Source organism: Neocloeon triangulifer, unplaced genomic scaffold (assembly GCF_031216515.1).
Source record: "Neocloeon triangulifer isolate White Clay Creek 2 clone unplaced genomic scaffold, ASM3121651v1 ptg000008l, whole genome shotgun sequence".
Classification (NCBI taxonomy): Eukaryota; Metazoa; Arthropoda; class Insecta; order Ephemeroptera; family Baetidae; genus Neocloeon; species Neocloeon triangulifer.
The window spans coordinates 2,224,901-2,251,738 of NW_026775550.1; the positions used below are offsets into that span (position 1 = coordinate 2,224,901).

At 35.3% G+C, this 26,838-nt stretch overlaps 2 protein-coding genes across 2 annotated transcripts in view; both read right to left on the reverse strand.

Annotated features, from left to right (window-relative positions):
* Positions 1-8,851, reverse strand: part of LOC132194626 (uncharacterized) — a 54,291-nt gene extending 45,440 nt beyond the window's left edge. Inside the window, exon 1 of the mRNA XM_059616029.1 lies at positions 8,666-8,851. Coding sequence (XP_059472012.1) covers positions 8,666-8,731 — 66 coding nt within the window. The 5' untranslated portion in view covers positions 8,732-8,851. The remainder of the gene's footprint in view (positions 1-8,665) is intronic.
* Positions 8,852-10,722: 1,871 nt separating this feature from the next.
* Positions 10,723-26,838, reverse strand: part of LOC132194851 (transcription cofactor vestigial-like protein 2) — a 28,405-nt gene continuing 12,289 nt past the window's right edge. Inside the window, exons 4-5 of the mRNA XM_059616408.1 lie at positions 19,634-20,257; positions 10,723-11,713 (exon numbers count right to left, since the gene is read on the reverse strand). Coding sequence (XP_059472391.1) covers positions 11,664-11,713; positions 19,634-20,257 — 674 coding nt within the window. The 3' untranslated portion in view covers positions 10,723-11,663. The remainder of the gene's footprint in view (positions 11,714-19,633; positions 20,258-26,838) is intronic.

The window sequence follows — 26,838 nt, forward strand, 5'->3', positions numbered from 1 at the left end:
GCGTTTCACGATTGAAAGTTGAAAACCCAAAATGGCGTCATTTCCTTTTGCATCTCCCGTGAATCATTGTGGATAATTAAGCCCGGTGCATCAACAATTGCAACGTACAGAGCGGACGAGGAGGCGCCAGAGAGGCTTAGTGCGGCGCAATAATGCATCCTTATTAGGCGCATGTAAGTGGAACGTGTCGGCATCGCAGTAAAAATAATACAAACGCGCGCGCCGGGATGCAAGAAAAATCGCTCTCATTATAAAATTCCATCGACTGTCCATACGCCGAGCCAGCAAAATTGGCTGTAATACGATTAGCAGCTGATAAAATTGTAATAAAATGGACCATAAAAATTAGATCGAAATTTCTTACAAAAAAATAATCATTTCTGTATTCAATCAAAATAAATATATCACGGATTATTCTGAAGTGAATCTTATAAAAAAATTATCAATTTAATAAATCTTCAACAAAGTATACTTAAAAAATTATGTTTTGTCTTGAATAATTATAAAATTTCCAAATTATGTAAAATTTATAAATAAATATATTCTTTTATTTGAAACTCACTTCAACTTAACTTAGAGAATTTTACAGAGCAATTCATATTTTATTTAAAAAATAAAAGCGCGTTTGCACATAAAATAAGTTGATGTTTAAATTTTTTGGATTTCATATTTAAATTTGTTTGTTAAAAAAAATGGTTTTTTAATTTTTTAATTTTTTCTAGTTTGTTAAATAGCGTTGTAGACCGTGACCGAAATTAGAAGCGCAGTCTTGTTTTTAAATAAAAAAAATTATTGCAACGAGGAAAGAGTCCCATCTCTTCAATTCCAATTTTATTTTAGCAAATTTTTATAAAGTTCTGAAGCTAAATTTCCCAAAAATCATATCTTTATTCTCATATATTTTGTTACAAGAGCTTACAATGAAACTGATTGTGGCTTTGGTGAAGAGAGTGAAATGGCAGATGCACATAGAGCTGCTTCTCCGGTGCCAATTTCTAATATAGAGTTTGCGTTCGAGAGGTGCCAATTATATTCGATTGCGACAGCACTCGACGCTCGTCGGACAACAGAATTCCCAGACTGTAAGTCAATAGAGATTGCGCCGGGATTAATATAGCCAGAAGGTTTTGGAACGCCGAGTGTCCGAGGCATTCGCGAGGGCCCCGACAGAATTCGTCGCGCAGAAATGCCTCTCTCTGCAAACACAAGCAAGCGCGTTGCACCACGCGAATCATGTGGCACCTTCCTCACTGCCGACCACCGTTGGCCGTGGTCAGCATTTTTTGCTCACAATCCGGACGACACTCTCTATTTTGTCAGCGAAGAAGAGGTAATTTCAATATTTAATCCAGATCCGATGAAAACACAAAGACAAAATTATCAAAATTTCCCACTATCAACTTCTAACCAATATAATTGTCGTGCCATTTAAAATTAGTAAAATTTACTATTTTAATATTTAGTCGTAGATTTTGAAAAATCAGTGAGGACAATCAATGTTTAGGTCTGCATCTGATCCAATCTAGATCGGATCCGGATCCGATCCAGATCCGATCCAGATCCGATGAAAATACAACAGGACAAAATTATCAAAATTTCCCACTATCAACGTCGTCTAACCAATATAATTGTCGTGCCATTTAAAATTAGTAAAATTTACTATTTTAATATTTAGTCGTAGATTTTGTTAAAAACAGTGAGGACAACCAATGTTTAGGTCTGCATCTGATCCGATCTAGATCGGATCTGGATCCGATCCAGATCCGATCCAGATCCGATGAAAGCACAACAGGACAAAATTATCAAAATTTCCCACTATCAACGTCTAACCAATATAATTGTCGTGTCATTATAAATTAGTAAAATTTACTATTTTAATATTTAGTCGTAGATTTTGTTAAAAACAGTGAGGACAACCAATGTTTAGGTCTGCATCTGATCCGATCTAGATCGGATCCGGATCCGATCCAGATCCGATCCAGATCCGATGAAAATACAACAGGACAAAATTATCAAAATTTCCCACTATCAACGTCGTCTAACCAATATAATTGTCGTGCCATTTAAAATTAGTAAAATTTACTATTTTAATATTTAGTCGTAGATTTTGTTAAAAACAGTGAGGACAACCAATGTTTAGGTCTGCATCTGATCCGATCTAGATCGGATCTGGATCCGATCCAGATCCGATCCAGATCCGATGAAAACACAACAGGACAAAATTATCAAAATTTCCCACTATCAACGTCTAACCAATATAATTGTCGTGTCATTATAAATTAGTAAAATTTACTATTTTAATATTTAGTCGTAGATTTTGTTAAAAACAGTGAGGACAACCAATGTTTAGGTCTGCATCTGATCCGATCTAGATCGGATCCGGATCCGATCCAGATCCGATCCAGATCCGATGAAAATACAACAGGACAAAATTATCAAAATTTCCCACTATCAACGTCTAACCAATATAATTGTCGTGCCATTTAAAATTAGTAAAATTTACTATTTTAATATTTAGTCGTAGATTTTGTTAAAAACAGTGAGGACAACCAATGTTTAGGTCTGCATCTGATCCGATCTAGATCGGATCTGGATCCGATCCAGATTCGATCCAGATCCGATGAAAACACAACAGGACAAAATTATCAAAATTTCCCACTATCAACGTCTAACCAATATAATTGTCGTGTCATTTAAAATTAGTAAAATTTACTATTTTAATATTTAGTCGTGGATTTTGTTAAAAAAACAGTGAGGACAACAAATGTTTAGGTCTGCATCTGATCCAATCTAGATCGGATCCGGATCCGATCCGGATCCGATGGAAACACAAAGACAAGATTATCAAAATTTCCCACTGACAACGTCTTTGCAAAAAGATTTTCGTGCCACTTAAAATTTGCAAAATTTCCCACTAAAAAGAAGTTATTTGCAACACGAGAAATTGTCGTAGCAAAACGTTGCGCGCGTTTTGTGATTAATTCGGAGGGGAATATGAAGCCGCGAGACTTATGAATGTGTCAACAGCGTGTTTTCGCTTTCGGCGTGCATGTCGAGGAGATCATTAATTTTGTTATTATACAAACGCGTGATGAGCGTCAAGTGCATGAGAGTCCTGAGCGCTGCTCACTTAGAAAAATAAATGTTTCTCAAATGTAGTACCACACGCACGCACTTCAAAAGATCAGGATGCGCGGCCAAGATTTATGGAGACGCGAGATGAAAAGTTGCCCACGCGTGCGAAATGAGTAATTATAATCGCATTGTCCATTTGCTCTAATAAATTCTTCGTTTCCTGCTCCGCTTTGTGCGGAGATATTTTTTTCAGCAAAAGAAATTGCAATAATACATTCGTCTGTGCTTTTTTCATTATAAACGCGGCGCGACCGCCGAGACAAATTTATGGCTCTTTATTTATTATAATTTCGTCCTCGGCTTTCTTCTCTTGGTACGAAATGAGCAAGGGGCTATTTCGGGCCGCGCTTGACGTTTAATTTTCTGGATTAGGGATAATTAACTTGATACAGAGCATAAAGTAGTGAGAGGAGGAGAAAGAACGCTCGAGCCCATTTGCTTCGAAAATAGAAAATTGCTTCGCTGGAATGCGCACATCTTTTTACACGCAGCAGACGCATCGGGAAAAAAATAAAAATAATTGCCTTAAAAAGATTCATTATCTCTGGAATTCTAATTCCTGTGGAAAAATAAAGCATTAATTAAAAGATACAAAAACGCTAAACTTCCGTAAAATTAAAATCACTGAATTTAATTCAATCATAGAATTAATTCATTTAAAATCTAAATACTTTTGTTAATAGATCAATTAATATCATTATTTGCCTGAACTTTTTTCAATGTAAGTTTTCAATTCTTCAGATACATAAAAATGGTATTTATTTCTTTCAATTTTTGCAAAGTAGTCAACATTTTCCGTATATTAAAAAAAGTTTATTAATCAGCTGCTGAATTTAATTTAAGATAATTAAAATTAATGTTTTTTCCTATTAAAAAAATCCCAAAAAGTGCAGCCACTCCCCTCACAAGGTGAAAGTTGATGATCAAGTGCAGTGGTGTCTTTTCGTGTCACAATCGGTGGGCATGTGTCGCATTATAGCGCTCTATGGGGCCCCCTAGACTCCGGCCACACATCCGCAGGACCACGTTTGACACTCTTGCGAGGTTCGGACCACACATTTCTGAGCCTAAAAAGAACCCCATGTCTTTTTCCACGACGTTTCTTGGCCGTATTTACAGATTGTCATATTTTCCATCAAATTTTAACTCACCTCTAATAAGTTCAAACCGCATTTGATTTTATTACAAACTTAAGAATTTCTTAATTTTTGTGATTTAAAAATAAATTCCATATCGCATCCTCCGGAATGAAAATTGTGGAAAATGTTGCAGAAATTTGACATTTTCCGGCGAAACGTGTTCAACGCCACCTAGGACGAGTTAGAACAAGTTGAGCGGCCAGGTTGCGCCCTGAAGGGGGTGGTTTGTTTTGAAGAAGAGCGCTGAGGGATGCAACCAGCAAAACACAAGAGTTTCCCCAACAAAAATCAAAGTGATTTGATCCAAATTTGTGCATAAAAACTTAAGAAATACTAGGCACAAAGAAAGGACTGTTGGTCTTTCCAGGGTTGTGTAAGGTTTGAATTTTTCAATCGGAAAATTCCATCTCGACAGATTTGAATCACTTTCTTTAAACGATCGAGCCGCATTTTATTGACATTCACTTTAAAGTGACCCATTTAAAAAAAAAATCAATTCATTAGCTCATTAGCTTCAATGAAAATATGAATTATTACGATTTTTTTAATTCCCATAAGAGTTTAAATCAATTGAAAGATAATTTATTTTTCGAAATGAGCGATTGTATTGATTAAAAGCATTCATTCATTTCCCAAATAAAAATTTGACTCACTTCATGATAAAGATTAGTTAAAAGAACACTTAATTCATTCTAGCCTTCCTATGCATTTTTGTGTGCATTCTATGCTGGTATAAATTTAATTAAAATAATTTTTGTGCGTTGAAATAAAGAGATAAATAATTATAACTTTCAAGAATTACAAAATAGAAATATTTAGCTTTTAAAGTTCATAAGGTCAATCCTTTTTTCTATCAAAACTTTTAATTTTTATAAAATAATTCGAAATTTTCCAATCTTATATATAAAATGTTCCAAATTTAACTAATTTTTTTAATGCATTTTTACGGAAGAACTGGGAAGAACAGTTTATTATTTGCAGTTGGAGTTTCATCTTTATTTAATTAAGAAGTGCTCGTCTTCATTGCAGCATGAAGAACGCACATTTTTAGAGCGTGGCTTGCAACGCTTCTCTTTGTTTTTGCTCATTGCAGCGTGTATATGAAAATTGAAAGGAAATACCCTCGCGCCGAATTTCGTTGTGCCGCGGGGCGATCGGCGCGCGACTTTTTTGAACCGAATGCGCGTCTAGACGAAATATCTTCTCACACTTTTGTTTGCGGCATCGGAATGAGTGACAAACACATGCTTCAAATGACAACTAGTTGCACCGCGACTTGACTTATGCGACTCCGAGGGCGGCGGACGCGAATCTCGGCTCGCCGCCGTGTCACAAAACACAGCTGCGTACGTCAAAATTTCATACACTTCTTGATCAGCTCTCGCGTCGCGCCGCGGCAACAAAGGCAGACAGACGTGTCGCGCAATCCGCGGTCTTTCATTCATCTCTCGAAGCGGCCGGCGATCGTGACGAGGATGCATGAAATCTCAATCTTAAACTTTTTGCATCTCCGATTGGAGACAGTAAAAAAGGAGCAACTCAAATCCATAACTGGAAGTAAATAATAATTTATAAAAATATTATTTTCCAACTGCCGATCGAATTTTGTCTTGAATATCTTGGAGCAATTTTCAAACGATAATTTAATTAGCATTTTTTTTTCTTTAGTTCCTGCTTAAACGTTAGAAATTCCGTTATGTATGGATAAATAACAAAATGTTTAAACTTCAATTTAAATTTAAATTCTATGTAGTCACCATTTTAATAAATGATCTTTAATTTCCTGTCCTTTCGATTTGATTCCCTGTTAAAATGAAAAAATATTAAAATTCTAACCTAGTTATTGTTCAGATTATTTTTTCCTCACTTAAAGTATTTTCTTACTTCACCTAATGTAAAATTTGTACTTTTCGGTAAAAAAAATTAATAATAATTAATGAGTTCACTAACGAATTCAAAATATTTCAATTAATGCTGATTTAAATACATAATATGATTAATTTTTGCAATTGTAAAATAAAATGGGTGCTAGGAAAATTTGGTGCTAAATGGTGCGTCGTTTACTCAGACAAATGGAGAGCAAGGCGGCATTTAATTATCGGCGAGAGCGCGAGAGAGAGAAGCGTGGTGGCGGCGTTTCGGGCGCACAAAGGTGCTCATTGTGTTGATTGTTTGTAACGCGAGCCCTAATGAGAAACTGATTTGCTCGAGTAATAATCCTCCCGCGATCTCGTGTGACCTTTGAAGTGGTAATGAGTGCGCGCGAATTCAAGTCAGACTTCATTAAATCGCGCGCGCGGGGCGAATTAACTGCCGAGTCGAGGGTGAGCAAAACAAAAGACGCCGCGTTCTCCGCTGATATAAAAGTACACGCGGAAAAGGCTTTTGTGCAGAGGCGCGGATGTTCAAGAAGTGGAAAATGATGTGCACACCAAAACACACCGCGCGCGAGGCTCCACTTTGCACTTTGATTAAAAGCTGCTCCAAAAACTCTCCCTGCGTTTTAAATGGTGATGCTTCAAAGCCTTCAAAGGAGAAAACGATTTGGAAGGAAATTGAGAAAATTTTTAATAATATCTTACATCGCAGGAACGAAATTAAAAATTTAAGTTTTTAAAAAAGTAGGTTTCGACAAATTTATTTCAATGCTTTTTATAAATAATTTTGGGGTTGGTTGTCCTTTATTTATTTAATTTTTTTTTAATTTTTCTTTGCTCTTGGTTCACCCGGTTTCAATTTTTCGTTTATTTTTATTTCTAAAAACAATTTTCTAAAATATCGTCAAAATTTGCCAGATCAAAACTTATTAAAATTATTTAAGTTTGCAAATTAAAATCAATAATAAGGCTTCACATCTAAATTTACATTGGTCTGAAGGGTTTGATTGCTCAGTGCAGATTTAAATTCTTGTGTTTTATTATTACTTATCCCTCTCTGTAGTGCCAAAATTAAAAAATGCAATAAAAAAGGTTTCCGATATATTGGCAGATCTGATGTTAGAACGCCCAACATTTAAATCGGCCGCAGCGGTAAATTTATTTTATTTATATTAAAATTTGCAATTACTTATAATAAAAGATGAAAAAATTGCTCTCAAGCAAGCAATATTGCATCTACATGTGAATAAATGTGAATGAAACTTATTAAAATGGAGGTATCATGATAATTTTCAAGATACCTTTCAATACAATTTTATAATTTATTAATTCATAAATAAGTCTATTGTTTCAGTCCTCCAGTGTAAGAGCTCTGCAGCCTCAATAATAATAGGAAGCACTCATGCGGAGAATTTATAAAAGAAATGGACATTAATATAATTAATTACGCTGTTATAATTATTCACTATTCAATAAAAAATATAAATTAAATATTTTAAATAATATATTATAAAATAATAAATAATTTATAAAATAAAATAAGAAAAAATGTAAAAATAAATATTACAAATAAATCATATAAATATATTTTTAAATTATTATAACTAGTTGGTAAATATATGCAATAATCACTCAAATTGCAAAGACAAATCAAATAGAAATTTAACAAAGACTGGGATTTACCAAATGTAAATCCCCAGTTAAATAAAGTTTTCTTCCAATTTCATTAAAATAAGAAATTCTATACAATTTAATTAATATATTTTGAAGAATTATAATTATTTAATATAATTTTATGAAGTTTTTGAGTATGCCAAGATTTTTTACGGTAGTATGAAAATTCATCACGTTTCTCTTTCTGTGCTCTTTTAATGTGTTGCAGGTTTGAACCTTATAAAGTGCAGTTAAGAAAAGAATAAATTCCGTGATTACAGTTGTATGCATCAACTTGTCACTCCGTCGCAAATTGCAACAGAATGAATGGAAAGCTCGACGTCTTTGATGGACGCAGGTGAGGTCCGAGCTGACAAATTCTGCCTCGCAGAACAAAAACTAAAAATGCATCGCTTGAAATTCTCATTCTTTCATATATAATGTCTGACGTGACGACGACTTCTTCGCATTATACGAAGGTAATAAAATAAAATTGCTATTCGCATTGGTAAAATTGGCGAGTTATAATTTAATTACTGCAATAATTAAAATTATTACGAATTTGTTTAAAAAGTCAGATTAGAATTTTTTAATTTAGATTTTTAGTGATTTCGGCGAGCAAATTAGAAATTCCGAGCTTTCCTCGAAATAATAATTCAAGTTTTCAAAAGAGGAATAATTTTCCGGGTCATAAACGCAACTTTCCCGAAATGAGCCGTTCGTTGTCAAAAATTCGCAGCGAGGTGTCAAGTCTGCCTCGGAATGTAACGAGAAAATTAATAATTAAGCGGCGCACAACAACAACACGGCGGAATTTAATTATAAACGCTGCAAAGTTGGGCGTCAGAATGCAAATTTTACCTTTGGCTCGGCACGGTCGCGGGGAGGGTTGAGTCTGCGTGAGAGTTGCGCGTCCTGCGACATCATCGTCTCTTGTCCTCGGGCTCGGTCCTTCTTTTTCCTTCCAGGTGTGTCGGTTTCGTCCTCGTCGCCAAGCCTTGATCTTGCCTCGGCTCACTCTCGATGCAGACTGGGGCCGCTGCACTCGGCGACCCGACAAGGTCAACTTGATGACGAATGACGACCCACCCGAGTTTGGCGGAATTCGATGCACTCGCCACCGATTGACGCGGCTTTTGCAACTTCTTCTCACCTCGTCTCTGTGCTTTTCTATTTTCAGGCTCCGCCTTCTTTTATGCTTTTTGTTCATCGCGCCTCTGTTCAAATATACAGCGCCAATCTTATGAATCATCAAACTTGCTGAAATCTTAATTACATACATAATTACTCAAAATTATGCTATGTTCCAGCAACGGTGGCTTTGTGAAAGTCTGAAATCAAAGTCTAAATAATAATTCGGAATAAGAAAAATTTCAAAATCAAGATATGAGGAGATTAAATCTACTTTCCGCTACTTTCATTTTGTACATAAATATGTAAATTAAATGATTATTAATAATAAAGTATTCAATTATTAATTAAAATGTGCTATAATTATAAGTGATCTTCTCAATTTTTTTGCTCCCTTTACATTTTTTTCGAGGATGTAATCTTCCAGTAAAAAGAAATGCTGTCTTTACTACATAGTTTGAAATTGATGAATTATGTAATATATATTATTCAAAGATGAATTCTGTTTGAGCAACGTAATTTAAAGATTATTTCAGATTGAAAATTAACATTGAAGACATGGATAAACCATGAAAAATTAAAAATTCCTTTTTTTAATGCTTATATTAACTAGAAGTGCACGAACAACAACTGCTGAGAATGATTTGATTTTGCAAAAAAAATCATGTTTTTGAACAAGTAATTTTACAATTTTTATCTGAATTAATTCGTATTTTTAGGTGGCATGATTTAGTGAAATAATCATTAAAAACAGCAAGGCGTATGACTTTAAGTAACTTGTAGAGAAATTTTATAAATGATTGAGAGGGTTGATTCACGGTATTTGAATTTAAATTCAGTTTATCAGGTTCAAATTCAGGTTTATGAGTCGATATATGTAATTGTTTGATAGAATAAACAACATTATAAAAATTACTCAAAGAACCCATCAAGGAAAAGTCAAATTAAAAAATTACGAGTTTTAGCACTTTGATTTTAGAAAATTGTCCTCCAACGTGATTAAAATTTTTGCTGAATTTTATACATTGACTTTTGTTGCAAGAGAATAAAAAGAATTAATAAAAATACTTCGATTTTCGTGATAATTTGAATTTTTTTTACCTTTTTCTTAGCAATTATCGCAGCATCAGTTTTTAGATAATCCTCGTCATTCAGAATCTTCTTGGAATTAATTGGAAAATTTTGAACAGCGAAAATTAATTCAAAATACAAAAGGTAGTTTTTTTTATAATTTCATCTTCGTTGGTATAAAAGCTGATTATTGGTCCCGTCATCAATTTTTGCATTTTTTTTCTGTCATGAATCATGACTTTATGAAATCCAAATTTAAACCGTTCCTTTAATTTGAAACTTTTTTATAGTATCTCTGCCAATTAAGAGTTTCAATCTCTATCTTTTCTGTTGTCTTCTTTTTATGCATGAAAAACCATTATTTTATCCGTTAAAGAGTGAACAAAGAAAAGGCACGATTTGGAGGTTTCATTTGTTTTGTTTTTAGTTACAGCAGCTTTTTATATTGTGGTGCTTCTTTTCTTGTTACTTTTCACAAAGCACAGCCAGCGAAGGTTAGAAAATTATTGCTCCGCTTAGCACTGTGAATAAAATTTTATAGGCCCAGGTTCTGTGAGAAAAGTAAGAGGAGAAAAATTCAGCCGGGCCAAACGAAAATTTATTCTTTGCCGGCAGAGGAAGAACAGAGAGCACGGAATTTAATTTGGCTATAAATTGAAATGTAGATTCACGGGTTGATTCGAGCAGATGAAATGAAACTAGGATACATGTTTAAGGTTGTTATTCGCTATTTATTTCGCCATAATAATCGTATTATGATCTGCGCTATAAGAACTTGGAAAACAGTAGTGTGTGTGTTTTATATTTTATTGCACATCAGAAATAAGCAAAATTTGTTTTTCAACAGCAGCAGAAGAGAATGCAGGTCGATTCAGATCCGATTGACAGTAAAAAACGAAACTTTGAATTATCCTTCCTATATTTGCGCGAGGTTTTCTTAAAACATTTCAACAACAATATTTGATCAATTGAATAATATAGCGTCCTGCTTGCAATGAATTAGTTTCGATTGAGTCGCTCTTTACCATGGCTTGTTTGCTTCCACACATAAATTTTGCGAAATGATCCACCATTTCTTTCTTTAATATACAACTTTGGGTTATACACAGTTATGAGAGAGAGATGAGAGTGACTTCAATACATGATTTTGCAAATTTATCCTGTGTGTGTCTTGATTATATTTACAATTTTTTTCGATGAACGTCTCTTGCAACTAATCTCGTCATCTAAAATTTTATGCAGAGCAATGAAGTGACAACACAACGATTTGATTAAGTATGTATGCAATTTTTTTAAGTAGCAACAACACTTATTCAAAATTGTCACCTATACTTGATTATTTCTTTCTTTCTTGCATCACCTTTTTCTCCTCTAATTATCATTTTTATTATAATTATTTTACACGTCTCGTTTTTCGTGATCAGAAGACGAAACCACAACTTTGACTTGAGTTTGCGAATCGGTCAATTTCTTCTCTAATTTTTGATTCTGTCTTTTTATTCCTCGAGCGAACGCGCGCGTCTCTTTTGCACAAACATACACATTCACATACTGCCGCACTTTGTCTTGTGTTCTTGCACTAATAAATCAAGTTAGTCGACACTTTGAGAGGAGAATGCTGCGAGGATTATTTTATTATTCCAGCAGCAAGTCGACTTTAGAACCAGTACAGATCCTTCGACGGCTCCTGCACCTGCGCTTCCAGACCTGTGAACAAATGAGAGTCAAGTTTTATTACAACTGCCAGTGGAATAGATGCAACGAAAACTGTTCAAAATGAGGGTAAATGTTTCATGGAAATTTAAAAAAAGCTTGTTTGGATGATATATTATAATTTAAAATAACTTTTATACAAATAATTTTTAAAATATTTTATTAAAGCAAGGTTTTATTTTCAATCTTTAATTAATTACTTGTAATAAGTATTTATTTAAATTATTGAAATTTTTTAATAATATTATTTTAAGTAATAATTTTGTACTTCTTCTCCCATGTTTTTCTTATTACAGATGGTTTTAATGAATTTTTCTTAACTTTAAATATTATAAATTTATGGTGTCACTTCAGTTGTTCTAATTATCTGTAGTAAAATTGCAATCACTTTAAAATGCTTTTTGATGCGTAACATTATATAATTATATTTGTTATTTAAAATTATTAATCTATTTTCTGCTCGGTATTGTAAGACGAAACCCTATTTCAAACATTTCAGTTCAGTTTACTAAGTTTTAGTAACCATAAAATTTTGTTTTGTTTTCAAATACAGTAATATTATGTTAGATAGAACATAAATTTGCTTTGAAAAACTAGCACTGCGATTTATGGTTGACAAATTTCAAAGCTCCATTCAGAAAGGAGCAGACAAATTTGTGGCAGCTCCGGTGCAATAATTACCATCCAGACTGACAATGAAATGTGATTCTTCTGCAATTAATCTCTTTTGTGCTTCCCCAAAGCTCGATAAAGGACACGAAATTAGTGAAATTTATCGTCTCGAGGCTCCTGGGGTTTCATTACCGAAATTAATAAGGGCTGATTTTTTTTTGTGAGTCGGGGCAGAAAAGTCACGAAATGCATCAATAAAGGAGCGCGACAGCCCCTCACACTTGTCGTCGTCGGCGGTTATTTTGAGACACTTTTAGGATAATAGCGCGGGCGAGTGACGTGAAATAAATAAGACAATGGGGTGTGCGTGCCTTGAGAAGGCGAGGGCGCCCCTTTTATTGTAAATCGCTTCTCTCTGAGGTTTTAGATTATCCAGCAGATGTGGTGCCCAAATTTATTGCACGCTGCGCTGCATCATTAACGCGCCCCGCAGCCCAAAATCCAGCACTGAATTATATAACGCGCCGAGAAATTGCCTCTCCCTTTTCAAATTCCTTCGCTCCACATTACAATATTTCACCGATTTGGGCCTGGGGTTGCTCCTCGGAATCAATTTCGAGTGACTTTTATTAAAGTTTCGAGCTTTTACAAATTGAGACTTTCCCTTTTTAACAAATTTGCCGGGTAGTTTTGCGCAGTTTCACTGTGGCAACCAGTTCTAAAATATATTTTAATTCTCAATCGCACCAAATTAATAAATTCTTTATTTAGTAAAGATCAAAAAGAATCTTATATTTCCAGGTACAACTTTGTCAAAACCAAAAGAAAAGGATGCACTAAAACTGTTAATACCATAACACTTTGCTTCTTTTCAAGAATTATATTTAAAATCTTACTGTTCAGATCCATGAAACCTTGGAAAATTTTATTGAATTTGAATAGATTCCCAAATCACTCAATTCAAATGAAAGGTTATTTTTTTTAAGTTCATTTATTAGTGCAGGTTGCTTGAGCGATCGTTGAAGAATAAGAAAATTTGTATTAAAAAAACTGAAAAGAAACGAAGCATTTTTTCCTTTTTATATTTTTCTTTCTAGACGAAGAGATTGCTTTTGAAGCGAACCAAAACCACCAGTTAGATAAAATTCAATGCACTGCTCTCTGACTAATACAGGAATTTTTTAATAAAAACCATTTTTCAACCAGGGAAAAAACTGCTAACTTATTTACTAAAAAGAAAAGTTGCTTTGGTTAAGGTTAAAATTTTAAGTTTAATTTTTTTTTCGTCATTTCTCACGCAATTTGAAGTAAAAAATAAGGATCGGACGCCTTTTCATTCCGAACCACACAATTTTGTTTCCCTGCACCTATAACAGCTTTTTGCTTTTCCGCTGAAAAATCACGCTCTGTCCGTTCTATGTATTAGCTGCTGTGTGGCGCGGCAGCAGGCCAGTCGCCGCTTTTATTCTCTCTTTCCACGAATTTATCGATCCGTTTATATAAAAGACGCCATTATATTTCCTCTCTTTCTCTCTCTCTCATATTCCTGGTGCGCGCGGCTGGCAAAAGAGCCGCCGACTCTCACCCACCGCCGCGCATTTTTATTTGATATGTCAGTTTTCATGCTCGTATATAGTGTACTCGTGGGTGCGGTTTTAAAATGATATCCGTCGCCTTTGTGCCGCATACGAGATAAGAGCTCACATATTGCGTGGAATAAAGTGACGTACGTACGCTTTTTATTTTAACCAATACGTCGAGGGCGCACCTACGTGGAAAAAAATTTGCCGCTTTTCCCTCTTCTTTCCAATAAGCTCAAGAAGTGCTCCAGTTCTTTATCGTCGGAAAAGGGAAAACGTATGTTGTGTCTGCAAAAAAAACCGGAGCAGGAAAGAAAATAATACTTTTCGACTTTATTTCCATTTGATGATGCGTTTGAGATCAAAAATTCCTTCCTAGAAATATTCTCGCAAAACGATATAAAATTGTATTTTTAGTTGCAGGAAAATGTATAAAGCTGCAAAGATATTGCCTTTTTGATTTGGAAAAAACTTTGGAAATAAATGCTATTTGAAATCTTTGGAGAGAGAAAAAAACACAAAAATGATGTTGTTTTTGTTATTGTTTCTGGATTTTCTCACAATAATTATATCAAAGTTCTTTGAAAATTAAAACTAAAATATTGTAAAGGCTGCTCAAAACATGAAAATATCAAAAAATATGTGCAAAGTAATTATAATTGAAAGAAAGAAAAAACTTAATATTAAATAAAGCTTTGAATTTAGTTTATTTCTTGTAGAAAAGAATCTTCTGAAGTTTTTGGCGCTGCAAACAATTATTTTGTGAAGATATGAAGATAATTGTTATAATAATTTCTTTATTTCGGCACATCAAGGTCCAACGCTAGCACCAGCAATTAGAGAGTTTCGCAAGGTTTCAAATGGCCGCTTCCAGGAACACCGTCTATCGCACTGATTTCCACGAACGAATATTGCGTATCACCTCTCTGACTAATTATTGCGAGAGTGCTTCCTGCGTGCGGGAAAGAGGGAGCCAGATTATTTTATGATAAAAAGTTTCTGCCCGTGGCAAATTTATTACATGAAAAATGCCACTTCAGTAAAAACGAGACCGCGTTCGGGACAAAAATAAAAATTTCGACGAGAGGGGCTCGGAACAAAAGGACTGACTAATTATTACCCCATTGTCATTATTGTGTCTGGGCCGTTGGACGTGTATGTACATAAAATAGAGCATCGGGGGCAGAGGGAATAATAATGAGAGATAGAGCCGGGGCGCGGCCATATTGAGACAGGAGCGGGCGAGAGAGATGATCAAGGCATTCCGCGCATTCCGATGGAACTTCACCCTCTATTCTGATGCGCTCGCTCGCTTTTGCTCTCTCCGCCGCCGCCGCTTTCTATATTCTGTGTGTGTATCACCCATCCACCTTTTATAATTTAATAATATTATCAACTTCATTGTGTAGTCCCTTCTCGCACGAGCGCCCCAGTCAGTATTTATTACAATATTATTAATAATAACTGACAGAGAGAGAGAGACGAGACATTTAATGCGAGCTACCCCTGCAAAATATGCAAAATTTATAAATACTGAAGCTGCAATTTTGCCCTCGAGAATGATATTAAGAGGGAAAATTAAAAAAAGGGCAGGGTTTGAAACCCTCATTTTTTCTGTATATCCACTTGTTTTAAGAATCTAATCCAAAATTCCAAAATGTATAAAAAGTGTTTTCGGCTCAAAAATTCGTTTTGTAAAAAAATCTTTACGAATTATGATGCAAAGTATTATGTAAATTTGAATATGATTTAATGTTTTACTTTTTTTCCCTTTTTTTTAGTTTTCAATTAGCTTTTAATGCACAATTTTGAATGAATTTTTTTTTTTTAAAAATGCCATTTCAACGTAGTTCTCTACGTATTTATTCAAGCAAACGACTTTTTTTAAGAGAAATTAATGGACTTTTGAATTAGCATGAACGTCATAAACATTAGAAGCATAAAAACAAAATATCCTTAAATTTGACAACAGAATTTTAAAAATTGACTTGATTATAAAAGCAATTTTTGAGATCTTATAGATCTTTACCTTAAAAGCGACCGCAAGCTAGGACATTTTCAACCAAATTTCAAGCCTTAAAGTCGTTTAAAAAGGAAAATAATTGCCAGTCTAAAAATGTGTTCCGCAAATGTAAGTTAAACCGAAAGAAGCAAATAAATTTCAAAAATAAGTTAAAAATTTCAAAGCTTCATTTGACTTTTGAAACTCGAGGAGATGATCATGGAAACGAAGAGATCGGGCTTTTCCTCGTTGCGAAAATTGTTATTATTCAAACCATTTTGAAGGATTTATTATTTAATAAAAACAATTTTCGCAACGAGGAAAAGCCCGATCTCTTCATTTCCTTAATTTGGCTTATCAACTTATCTGAACTGAAAATGCTAAATTTGGTTGGAAAAACTTAATCGACAGGGTTTTTTTTTTGTCTTGCGTGGCATGAAAAACCTGCGCAAACTGCTGAAAAGTGAGGGCGTATATAATTTTGTAACTGGTGGACTTGAGAGTCATAATACTTTGTGCCCATTTGTGAGAGGCGAAAGTAACCAATTACAGCGGCTAAAGGGACCAAGTCTGTTTTATAAATAAACCATATAAGGAGCGCAATAACGTTTTCGGCTTTTATATAACACGAATTTCGCGCAGCTCCACTTTCACGAGATATTTGAGAGCGGATTGAGTGATCTCGGGGGTTATGTTGAGGAGCCCGGCCGACTCTGCGCTTAAGCACATGTGCACGCGATATGCCCTGCGCTTGATCTTTCACCTATCCCAGCAGCAGCAGCTACAAAGGCAACCGCACAACAGTAGCTCCTCCACTTTCTTTCGCCCGGTGCTGCTGTTTTATTAGTCAAGTGAATGCACTACTTTAAGTTTAATCAAAGCCCCCGTGTTTGAGAGCGCTCCATAAATATTCTACAGAGAAAGAGAGCTTCTCTCTCTCTCAACCCTTTAGCTTTCTCGCTGCTTGAGGAGAGAAGAGGCTCTTTTTCGCGTGCACTTTTAATGAAGAGGGAAGCACCTCTAAAAAGCATTCCTTCCTTAAACTTTGCTCCCCAACCGTTTCGGCGCATAATGTGCCAGAGAGAGCACATGAATTCTTTGAGCCGCCGGATGAGTTTGGCAGCGACGCAAATTATACTCGCAGCGTCAAACAATTCCGTATTATCTGCGCAGGAGATCATCCCCTTTCTCTGCAAACACCGAGGGAGCAGACGTCATTAAAACGCTCAAATTTACAATTTGGAAAATTATTATAAAAAAAAGTAGACGCGACGTTGGTTTTCTTAAAAAATGATCAGAAAAAGTTTAAACTTCAATTGAAAATTATTTTATAAAAAAATACCATAATTGCTTTTAAATACAAAATAATTGTCATCCTATTTACAGTTTTGGCATTCATTTGATTCATATTTCAATAAAACTGTCCTGAATTCCAAGGTGCATAACGACTTACAATTTTAAATTCACATATCAAAATAAGATTTAAATTTCTACTTTATATTAAAACAAGCAGAACTAATGAAAATTCGTTTCGTGTATATGTTAATACTTGGTGTGGTAAATAATTTATTCGTAATGAATCGAACATGCTGCGCGAGAGAACAATTAAACGTTGCTCAGCTTCTACGACTTGGTGTCGCGTCTCGTAATTAATTGTAACTGGAGCAAGGATGCAGCCGAGCTGGTTGCATACCCAGCGCGGATCCAGAGAGAGCTCGCAGCCAAAGAGATGCGGTGACGTCACGTTTGATATCGTGTAATCGATGAAGTCCTTGCCGCCTCTTTGACCAATGAAACACCAGCTATTTGACCACACCCTCGTCTCTTTTGCTCAAATTCGTTCAAAATTGAGACCGGAGTTTGACGCCGATGCAAATTGACACTCTACATTTTTCACCCTTTCCCAATCGAATTCCTAAAAAGTTTTCACAAACCATTGATTCACAAAAATAGCTCCCAATACAGGATATTTGTTTTGTTTAACAACTTTGAAAGAAAACAGATTGGCTTTTTGCTTTAAAAATTCCCAGTGGCATTTAGACAAATGAGCTCATCAGGGCAGAGAGAGTGAAAAATGCAATTTCGAGCCGAAAAGAGCGTTCGCTTGTAACCTTTTGTGACGGCGCTGCACTTTTCTCTGTTCCTCGGATGCTCTTTTTTAAAGTGAGTCGGGGACGATTAGTCGGTTTGAAGGATGCTAAGTGCCTACGGAGATCACGCCGAGGCGACGAGAGCAGCCGCGCTCATGCTTTTAACTTTGTTCGCCTCTCTTCAAATGTTGCCTTTGTTTTGTAGAGATTTGTTAAATCGCTCCCAACACCGAAAGTGACAATGAGATGCTCTCGCGCGCGCCACTCGCGTCGGAGCTAATTTTGAATACAGCCGATTTCTGTAAAAAATGCCGCGCCACTCTCAAAGCAGGTGGATGGCAGCAGACTATATACTTATTTTTTTTTCGGTCTAACCTCAGACGGCGCCTCTCCGAATGCACATAAATCTCTCACTTTTGAGCTCAAAATGAAAATTCGCGTGAAGCGGCGCGATAACAAGAGCAGTGCATATTTATTAATACGCGCGGCGATAACTCATTTTTACGACTAATTTTAATCTTTATTCGTCGCCGACACGACACGTTATGCTAACAAATTCACGCAAATTAAACGCTTTGATATACGACTGCCTGCTTTAAGCACACAGCAGAGCGGAATGAATGCTGATCATCACGTAGCTCTCGGTTTTGATTTATGCTTATAGGATGTGGGTTCGAGTGAAAAACTTTCATGCGGTTCTCGCAACTGGCTCAAGGTTGGGAAAATTGCAAAAAATAAATAACACAATTGCTGCTGGTAACGTACAAATATTTGCAACATTAGTTATTCATAGCAGACGATTTATTAAAATGAATCTAATTTACACATTAAAAATTTCATTAAAGTTTTCAATTTTCATCATATTTTTGTTTTTAGGAGTCAAAGCTTTTTCGATTGATCAAACAGAAAAAAAAAACATTTAGAATATTGTTGGTTAAAACGATGTGAAATTGAAGATTTAATAAAAAAATAAGCGAAATGACAAAACTTATCTATCCTCGAATGCGCATAAAGAAAAATATAAAACTTATTTGTGTAAAGTTACCTTTTGAAAATCAGATTATACCAGAAAAAGACAAAAGTCAACTTACGAAAAGAAAATATTGCCTGCAATTTTTTTTTCTAAAATTCAAACTTTTGTTTAAAACGCGTATTGGTGGATAAAAGAAACTCCACTAGTGGATTAAAATCTACTGAATTCTACGTAATAAAAAAGTGTTGATTTCGAGTGCTGGCTACGTTGAGGGATAGTTTCGACTCTTTCCTTTGTTACATTAAAATATTAGTGTAAAAATTACCATAGTTTCTCAATACACAATAAAACATTTAACATCTAAAAAACCCTGATATTTAATTTTCATAATTTATAGCAACGATCTATGGCAGATTAAAAACCATAATCAGTACTATTATTTTTTTTTAACAAAAAGTTCCGATTGAAACAGTTTTTAAAGTAAAAAACAGTTCCTGGTACTTTCAAGATAATTGATTTTATTTGTGTAACCATTTTTAAGTTTTATGATCTCTGAGCCAACAAACAATTGAATAAATTTATTTTCCAATGCAAAACGGAGACCAAGAATTGATAAAGATTCAATTTTTGTCTAATTAAAAGAAACGGCCACTGTACCTGCCATGCTGGTGTAGGGGTGCGTGACGTAGGAGGTGGCGGCGGCGTGGGTGGAGGCGTCGACGAGGGGGTGCGAGCCCCCGGGGGCGGCACTTTCGAGCTCGTGGAGGCGCGAGGACCAGTCGCCGGCGGCCGACTTGCCGGCGGCTGAACTCAGGTACTGGTGTCTGGCCGAGTGGTTGCGCGCCGACGAGGCGGCCGACGGCACCGCCGACGGGGGCGGGTGGGCCGAGGCCGAGGGGGCGAGCAGCAGGGGGCCGTACTGGCCCGAGCCGAAGCGGCTGGCCATGTTGTTGTAGGCGGTGAAGTCGTGGACGGCGGCCCGGTACGCCGGCTGGTGGTAGTGCCACGGGTCGGGGGCCGCCCCCGCCTGGGGGTGGTGCACGTGGTGGTGGTGGTGCGGGTGGTACGGGTCCGACGAGGAGGCGGCCGCCGCCGAGGCCAGCGCCGCGGCCGCCGCCGACGAGTACAGTTCGGCGGCCGCCGCGTGGTGGTGGTGGTGGTGGTGCGGGTGGTGCGACGCGGCTGCGGCGGCGGCCATCTGGTGTTGTTGCTGCTGCTGCTGGTAGTCGCTGTTCCAGAACGACGGTGGGAAGTTTCGCGCCGACATCGGCGAACTCGTGTCTGCAACACACATTCAACCATCAATTAAATTTTGTTTGACAAAACATTTTCTATTTTTACAATGCATTATTTTTGTACATTAAATTTCTTGATTTTTTTCCTCAAAAACACTCTAAAATGTATATTTTTGAAGTTCATATTTTTTTTTTCTCACACTATTGATACTTTGTTTTAATATTCTGGGTAAATATGATGTTATCTCTTTTATAACAGAATTTGCCTTGTGGAAAATCAATAAACTTAATTTGCAAACAGTGTATTATTTTAACATGCAACTTGTTGGTAATTTCAACTATTTGTTTGAAGAAGTTGTCACTAGAGGAGATGATCACGGAAATTATGAGATCGGGCTAGTTGAGCCTTTTCTTTTAATAAAAAACGATTTTCTGCAACGAGGAAAAAGCCCGATCTCATCATCTCTCCAATTTAGGCTATGTTCAAAATATTTGCACATCAGACAATTTTAAAATTCAATATTTGTTCTTACTGCAATTCTTTTCTCTTAAAAAAATTGTTTTTAATTCAATGAAAAAACGAGTTGATTGAAATAATGGTAAAAAAAAAAAACAACATTAATAACAACTTTGCTTATAAACTTTAAAAATTGTTATTAAACATTTGAACAAATAAGATCAAACGTTAATTTTTGACAGTATTTAAATAAATAGATATAAAATAATTTTATTTTACATATTATAATGCATTTTTTCTTGTTAATATAAATATTAAATTTATAGAATAGAACATTATTTTGCTTAAAAAACTTTTAAAGTATATAACAAATATAAATATAGCATTGGTATGCTGAACCACACTTTATTTAAAGTCATCGTTAAATCTATTGGAGGCAAGGTCTCCCTTGTATTTTATATTTACCAGAAGCAAAAGTATACTAATTTTTAATTTCCTTTCCTATTTATTGTAAATTTTGGATGGTTATAATGAAGTGAACCCTCAAAAAAAGAAATTGAATGGTGTACAAATATTTTTTTTTTTAATCAAAAAAGATTTTATTGTTTCAAATTTAAAGAAAATTTGATTTCAAAACTGTTTCTTCATATAAACGTGATAAAGAAAAAAAACTTCATTCTTTCCAGTAAGAGATCTTTTGCTAATCTCCATGTAATTATAAATAATATAAATTGAACTATTTGTTTATTCATATATTGCAATTTTGACCATTTGGAAATTATTTAATAAAAATCTGTAATAATTTACAAATAGAAAAGCAACGTTGGTGAGAATTTTTAATATGTTAATAAATAATTTTAGAAAAAAAAAACATTTTTTCCACAGCTGAATATCACAATGCTAATAATCGGGTAATTTAAGACCGCGGTCTGAGCGAGGTGAAGAAATCTCTCACGGCTTCTCGCTTCGTTTTTACACAAACAAACCGTGAGTGTGGCGCGTTTTCTTGTTGATGGCAGTAAATAAAAATTATCAGAAAGGGAGGCATTAAATGGAGTGTGCTTTAATTAGGACCACACACACGAGCTGCCTGAATTTTATTTAATTTACCGACGTGGCCGATGAGAAAGGACAGGGTCAGTGCGCCACCACACACTATTCTCTCGCTCTAGCTGTTCCCACGACATCTTTCCTTCCTTCGAATATTTTCCCCGGCCGCTCTTATCGCGGTCGTCATCTTTGTTAGTGAGTGCTGTCCGCGCACACCGACTTAACTTTTAAGGTCGCGCCGCGGCAGGTAGGAGGACGATGAAAGATCTGGACCCCTGCCGGGGTGAGCCGTTTAATAAATTTCCACATCTAGCCACCAGAACACTGGGAATTCAAGAGTAATCTCACAAAAGGCGCCGGCATTTGACTGATCAATAATCGTCCTTGCAATACGATGAGGATTGAAATGTCCAATTCATTATGTGAAATTGAATAAATACACGGCCGATTCTCATCAGATAAAAATTTGCACAATTTATTTTATGCTTTAGAAAACGCCCTAGAAGTTTTCAACAAAATATTGCAAAATTCACCTTTTTATTTGAGAACCTTCTCGGAAACTAATTCTATGTATTAAAAATTTACACTTTGTAAGTCATCATCATCATCAGAAACTTCACAATGAAAATGGCTAGTGGTACAAAATAAATAATTATTTTATGACAATTCACCAATTGAGAAATTGAATAACATTGGTTCTTTCGGCAAGCCTTCCTTATCTTAGAATGATTGAATGTTTTCAATCTTAAGATATGTTGTACTAGATGCAAAATAAAAAATATTGGCTTTGGAAAAATCAAATTGGTTCAGCGTGGGGCTGTAGTCAGGCGATCAAAGATTTGTTAAAGCTCAAAAAATTGGCTTCGGTTGCCTACTTTACAAATCTTCGATCGCCTGACTACAGCCCCACGCTGAACCAATTTTGATTTTTCAAACGCCCATATTTTTTATTTTGCATCTAGTACAACATATCTTAGGATTGAAAAGATTCAATCATTCTAAGATAAGGCTGCCATAAGAACCATTTTATTCAATTTCTCAAATGGTGAATTTGTTTCCGTACCAAAAACTGTTATTTTCGGAGGCAAAATTTAGTTAATTAGTTTCCGTTACATTTTGGTATTGCTTTTATGAAGATTTTCTGAAATAAATCTGGCTTTTTGTTTGAAGGAATTGACATGAAATCTGCTTGACTGAAAATAATGAAATTTTTATCAACTTCAAGTTCGGAAGAATAAAATTTTAGATTGACCGCAAGATGGGAGGCGTTTTTTGGTTTATAGCAAAAAATCCAACTGATGAGGCACCTTAAATGTGTAGAAATTTACAGTTAGATTAATATTTTTGTACCGATCACGAAGTAAATTATACTTATTTTTCTTTCCTTTTTCACTCCTTTCACATTTTTAATCGTGAGATTGATTGATTTCCCTGTAACTAACAGATTATTTGGATAATTGTAAAAAAATGTACATCAAACTTGAGCTTTTCATGATATATTAATATAATACGGAAAGACAGGTTCGTGCGTATTATATTTTGACATGGCAAACAGGCTGGAATGATATCAATAATAATCGATTGGAATCGGCGGCTGTGCTCTTTCTCTCTTCAGGAGTCTAACGAGGAACACGTCAACAGCTGTTTCCACCGAGAGCCGCCGCGCCGATAGTGATCAAACCAAAAGATATATTATCTGCTGCTACATGGTGAGTGAATTTCTGTGGTGACTTTCCTACAGCCCTGGCACCCGCTGGCATTCCTGAGGCATTTTTTCGTCCGCAGACGGGCCGGCGGGAGAGAAAGCAGCGAAACCGCGCCGCCACGCAACTTTTTAACCCTGTCATTACCCCCGCAGTGGATAAAGTGAATTCAATTTTTGCTCCTTACAAATGCGAATCTGAAGGAGGCTTTCTTTGGAAAACTCTGCAGATTGCGCGCGGAACGTCTCTAAACTTTCGGATTCGCAAACTTCGAGCTGGACAAATTCCTTTCGACCACCTTAATCGTGTGCGGTTCAGATTCAGATTCAGAGAGATTTCTATTATTTTTGTTTTCTAACCTTTACTAATTCTAAATTCTTGTGCGTATTATAATAACATAACAGTTTTCTTGTACACTCTTTCATGAATTTTCTTATTCAATTTTAGCAACAACAAAAACTGTTTTAATTAGCAAGGTTTTGTTTTGAGGTAAAATAGTTGCCAATATTATAAAAACAAAATTTGTTTACAAATTATATAACAAATTTAATAATTTAGTCTTTTTTTATTAATGTTTTTTTTTTAAATGTTAAATAAAATTTTTTTTATATTATAGTTAAACAAATTAATTAAGTTCTTTGTTTGAAGAAACAATTTGATATAAATTTAAAAGAAAAAGAAAATTTTATAATTAAAACCATGTGTGCTTTACTGAAAAGGTAAAGCAGCTGAAAGGAAATTTGTAAAAACGATGGAATAAATCATTAGTTATAAGTTTCAATAAATTTAATTGAAGAAGTCACTCTGTTTAATTATTTAAGCTGAGAAAAGCTTAGATAGAAAATTAAAAAGCTAAAGTCATCAAATTAACTCTTTTCAACTTAAAAACTGATAATCTTGCACATTTTTTCCTTCTTTGTATTTAATTTTAATTAATTTTCAAATCTTTCGTCATCAATTTTCCCGAGAATTTAATACTTGGAAATGAACCGTTGCGAAACCTTTATCCTTTATCTTGATCATAATCGAATTAATCAGGCAAATTATTTTCGGACCTTTCCGAGAGAGCGCGGCATCATCAAAGGTACACAGAAGCGCAATTAGCATGCGGGCACATTCATAATAATTCATTACGTTAATGAGAGGAGAAAAAGAGCAAACACGTGTAATAATCGTGGTGAACATGCGACCGATTCGGAGAAATCTTTCTAATTAATTTGCGAGCGAATTCCAAAAATTCCGCCATTTCTCTTCTCTCTTCTCTCTCGGGAGATCCGCATTGCGTGCCACGGGAACATAAAATAATTGTTGGTAACCCCGAATAATATGATATTGTTCCAGCCCAAACACGTAATGAAGCGTTTAAAAAAGCCATTTGAATAAATAATGGCGGCGCCGCTTTTTGAGCGCACGACACAGAAGTGTATTATCCGTTTATTTTCTATTATTCATCTCATCCGGCGGCGCGGTGCATTTGTTTGTTTTATATCGCGGCGCGCAGCACACGCGGACGGACCGAAGAATATAAATTATTCGCGGCCGTGCTGCACGGGTTCACGGAACAGCACACGCGAATTGTACATATTATTGTTCTTATCGCGCGCTGCCATCATATTTACTTGTTATACCTGTGTGACAGCGCGTTTTGGTTGTTTGTGTTTGTGTCGGTGCAATTTATTGTTTTGCAACTCGCGCAATTTGTGGCCCGGGTTCGCTAACGATATATTCAACCACACGTGCGAGCCTTCCTCTTTGGTCCGACCGGGTATAATTTTAAATTGGTCCTCGTTCCGACCAGAAATTTTAATTGACTCGGAAATTTGATTGATTTATATCGGGATGGGAGAGAAACATCTGTTGGCGAGGATATAAAATTTCAACAAAAACGTAGAGATTAAAATACTTAAAGTTCTATTCTAGGAGATTTATTTTATAAAATAAATCTCTCAAAGCGTTTTCTATTGTCAAGTTTTCATCTCTTAAGAATGTGATACTCTGGGATAAGGAAATGTACAATTTTCTTCAATCTGAAGCTACAAAACCGATAAAAGAAGCTTAATTAAATTAAATATAAACTTTATTGAAAAAATTAAATTAATAAAACATGCCTCTTTGATATATCATACATTTTTTGCAACTAAAACATTACGTCTTTACTTAAAAATTGGGGGTAAATGATTTATGAATCAATTCCCATGAGCTAATAAAGGTTTGAAATTAAAAAGGAAACTTGAATTTTTATGCAACAATTATGGGTTAATTATAAAAATTCAAAGATTTCATCTCTTAAATTAAATTTTATTTGGAAAAGTGTGGTCAATTTAAGTTGCCTCAAAAATTTAAAAAATTACTTTGAAATTATTAAAGCAAAAACTTTCACATCGTTTAGAGACATTTTGCAATAACAATTATTTGAAATTGCGGCTTTTTCTTAATTAGTTTGGAGTACAAAGCGTTTAAAAATCATAATTAAAAAACCTGATTTCTTTAAACATGAATATCCAATTATTAAGTATCAAGCCCGTTTTTTTGTTTTTTATTCCATAAGTCTTCCAATTTCTTCTGCCAAGTATTTTTTTATTTTCAAAATGCAATGAAATTTTTAGACACCCATATGCCTATCTGGATCAATCTAAAAGTGAATTAAAGAATGAGCATAGTTTTTTTTTCAATTGACAATCCTTCAGGTTCTATTAGCGGTGGTTTTTTTTTTTGTTGCCAGGCGCAATTGAACGAACAAAGGAACGAGCGATTTTCAAGTTTAAAAATCTGCGGTCAAAGAGATTAGAAGGGAGGAGCGTTAATGTCCCCGAAAACAGCTCCGGCAGGTAAACAAGACAATAATTTTCACAAAGCGTGACTTTTCGGGTGCGACGGCGACGGAGAGTTGAAGCGAAGAAAAGCGCGCGGCGCGAGTTGATATAATTAATTAATACACCTCGGCCGAGATTAGGTTGTTTGCATTTCACAAATTCACTTTGTTGCTGTAAAGCACGTGTTATTTGACCGGGAGAGAGAAAGAGAGGGAGGGGGAGGGAGACTGGGCGCAGACACTTTCAAAAGAAAGCAGGCAACGCGAGACAGGCAAATTTATTTTTATTGCACTCACTCAGTTTTACCCCCCGCGCATTTAGCAATTAACGCGCGCGAACGCGTGAAGAAGATTCGAAACAAAAGGGGGTGTCTCGAGTGCTGCTTTTCTTTAGCACACTCGAATTCAGCTACAAAATTAGGGTCAATTAGAGGAGTGCCTGCAACCAAATTGCTGTTGTGAGAATTGAAAAAGGTAAAAATTAAGATGGAATTAGCTAAGTTTGTTTAAATCAAAATTGTTTATATCGTCTTAAATTTCTCAACATCTCCATAAAACATTGGTCATGTGATTACAATAAGCAGCAAAATTGTAAAGTTTTTTCT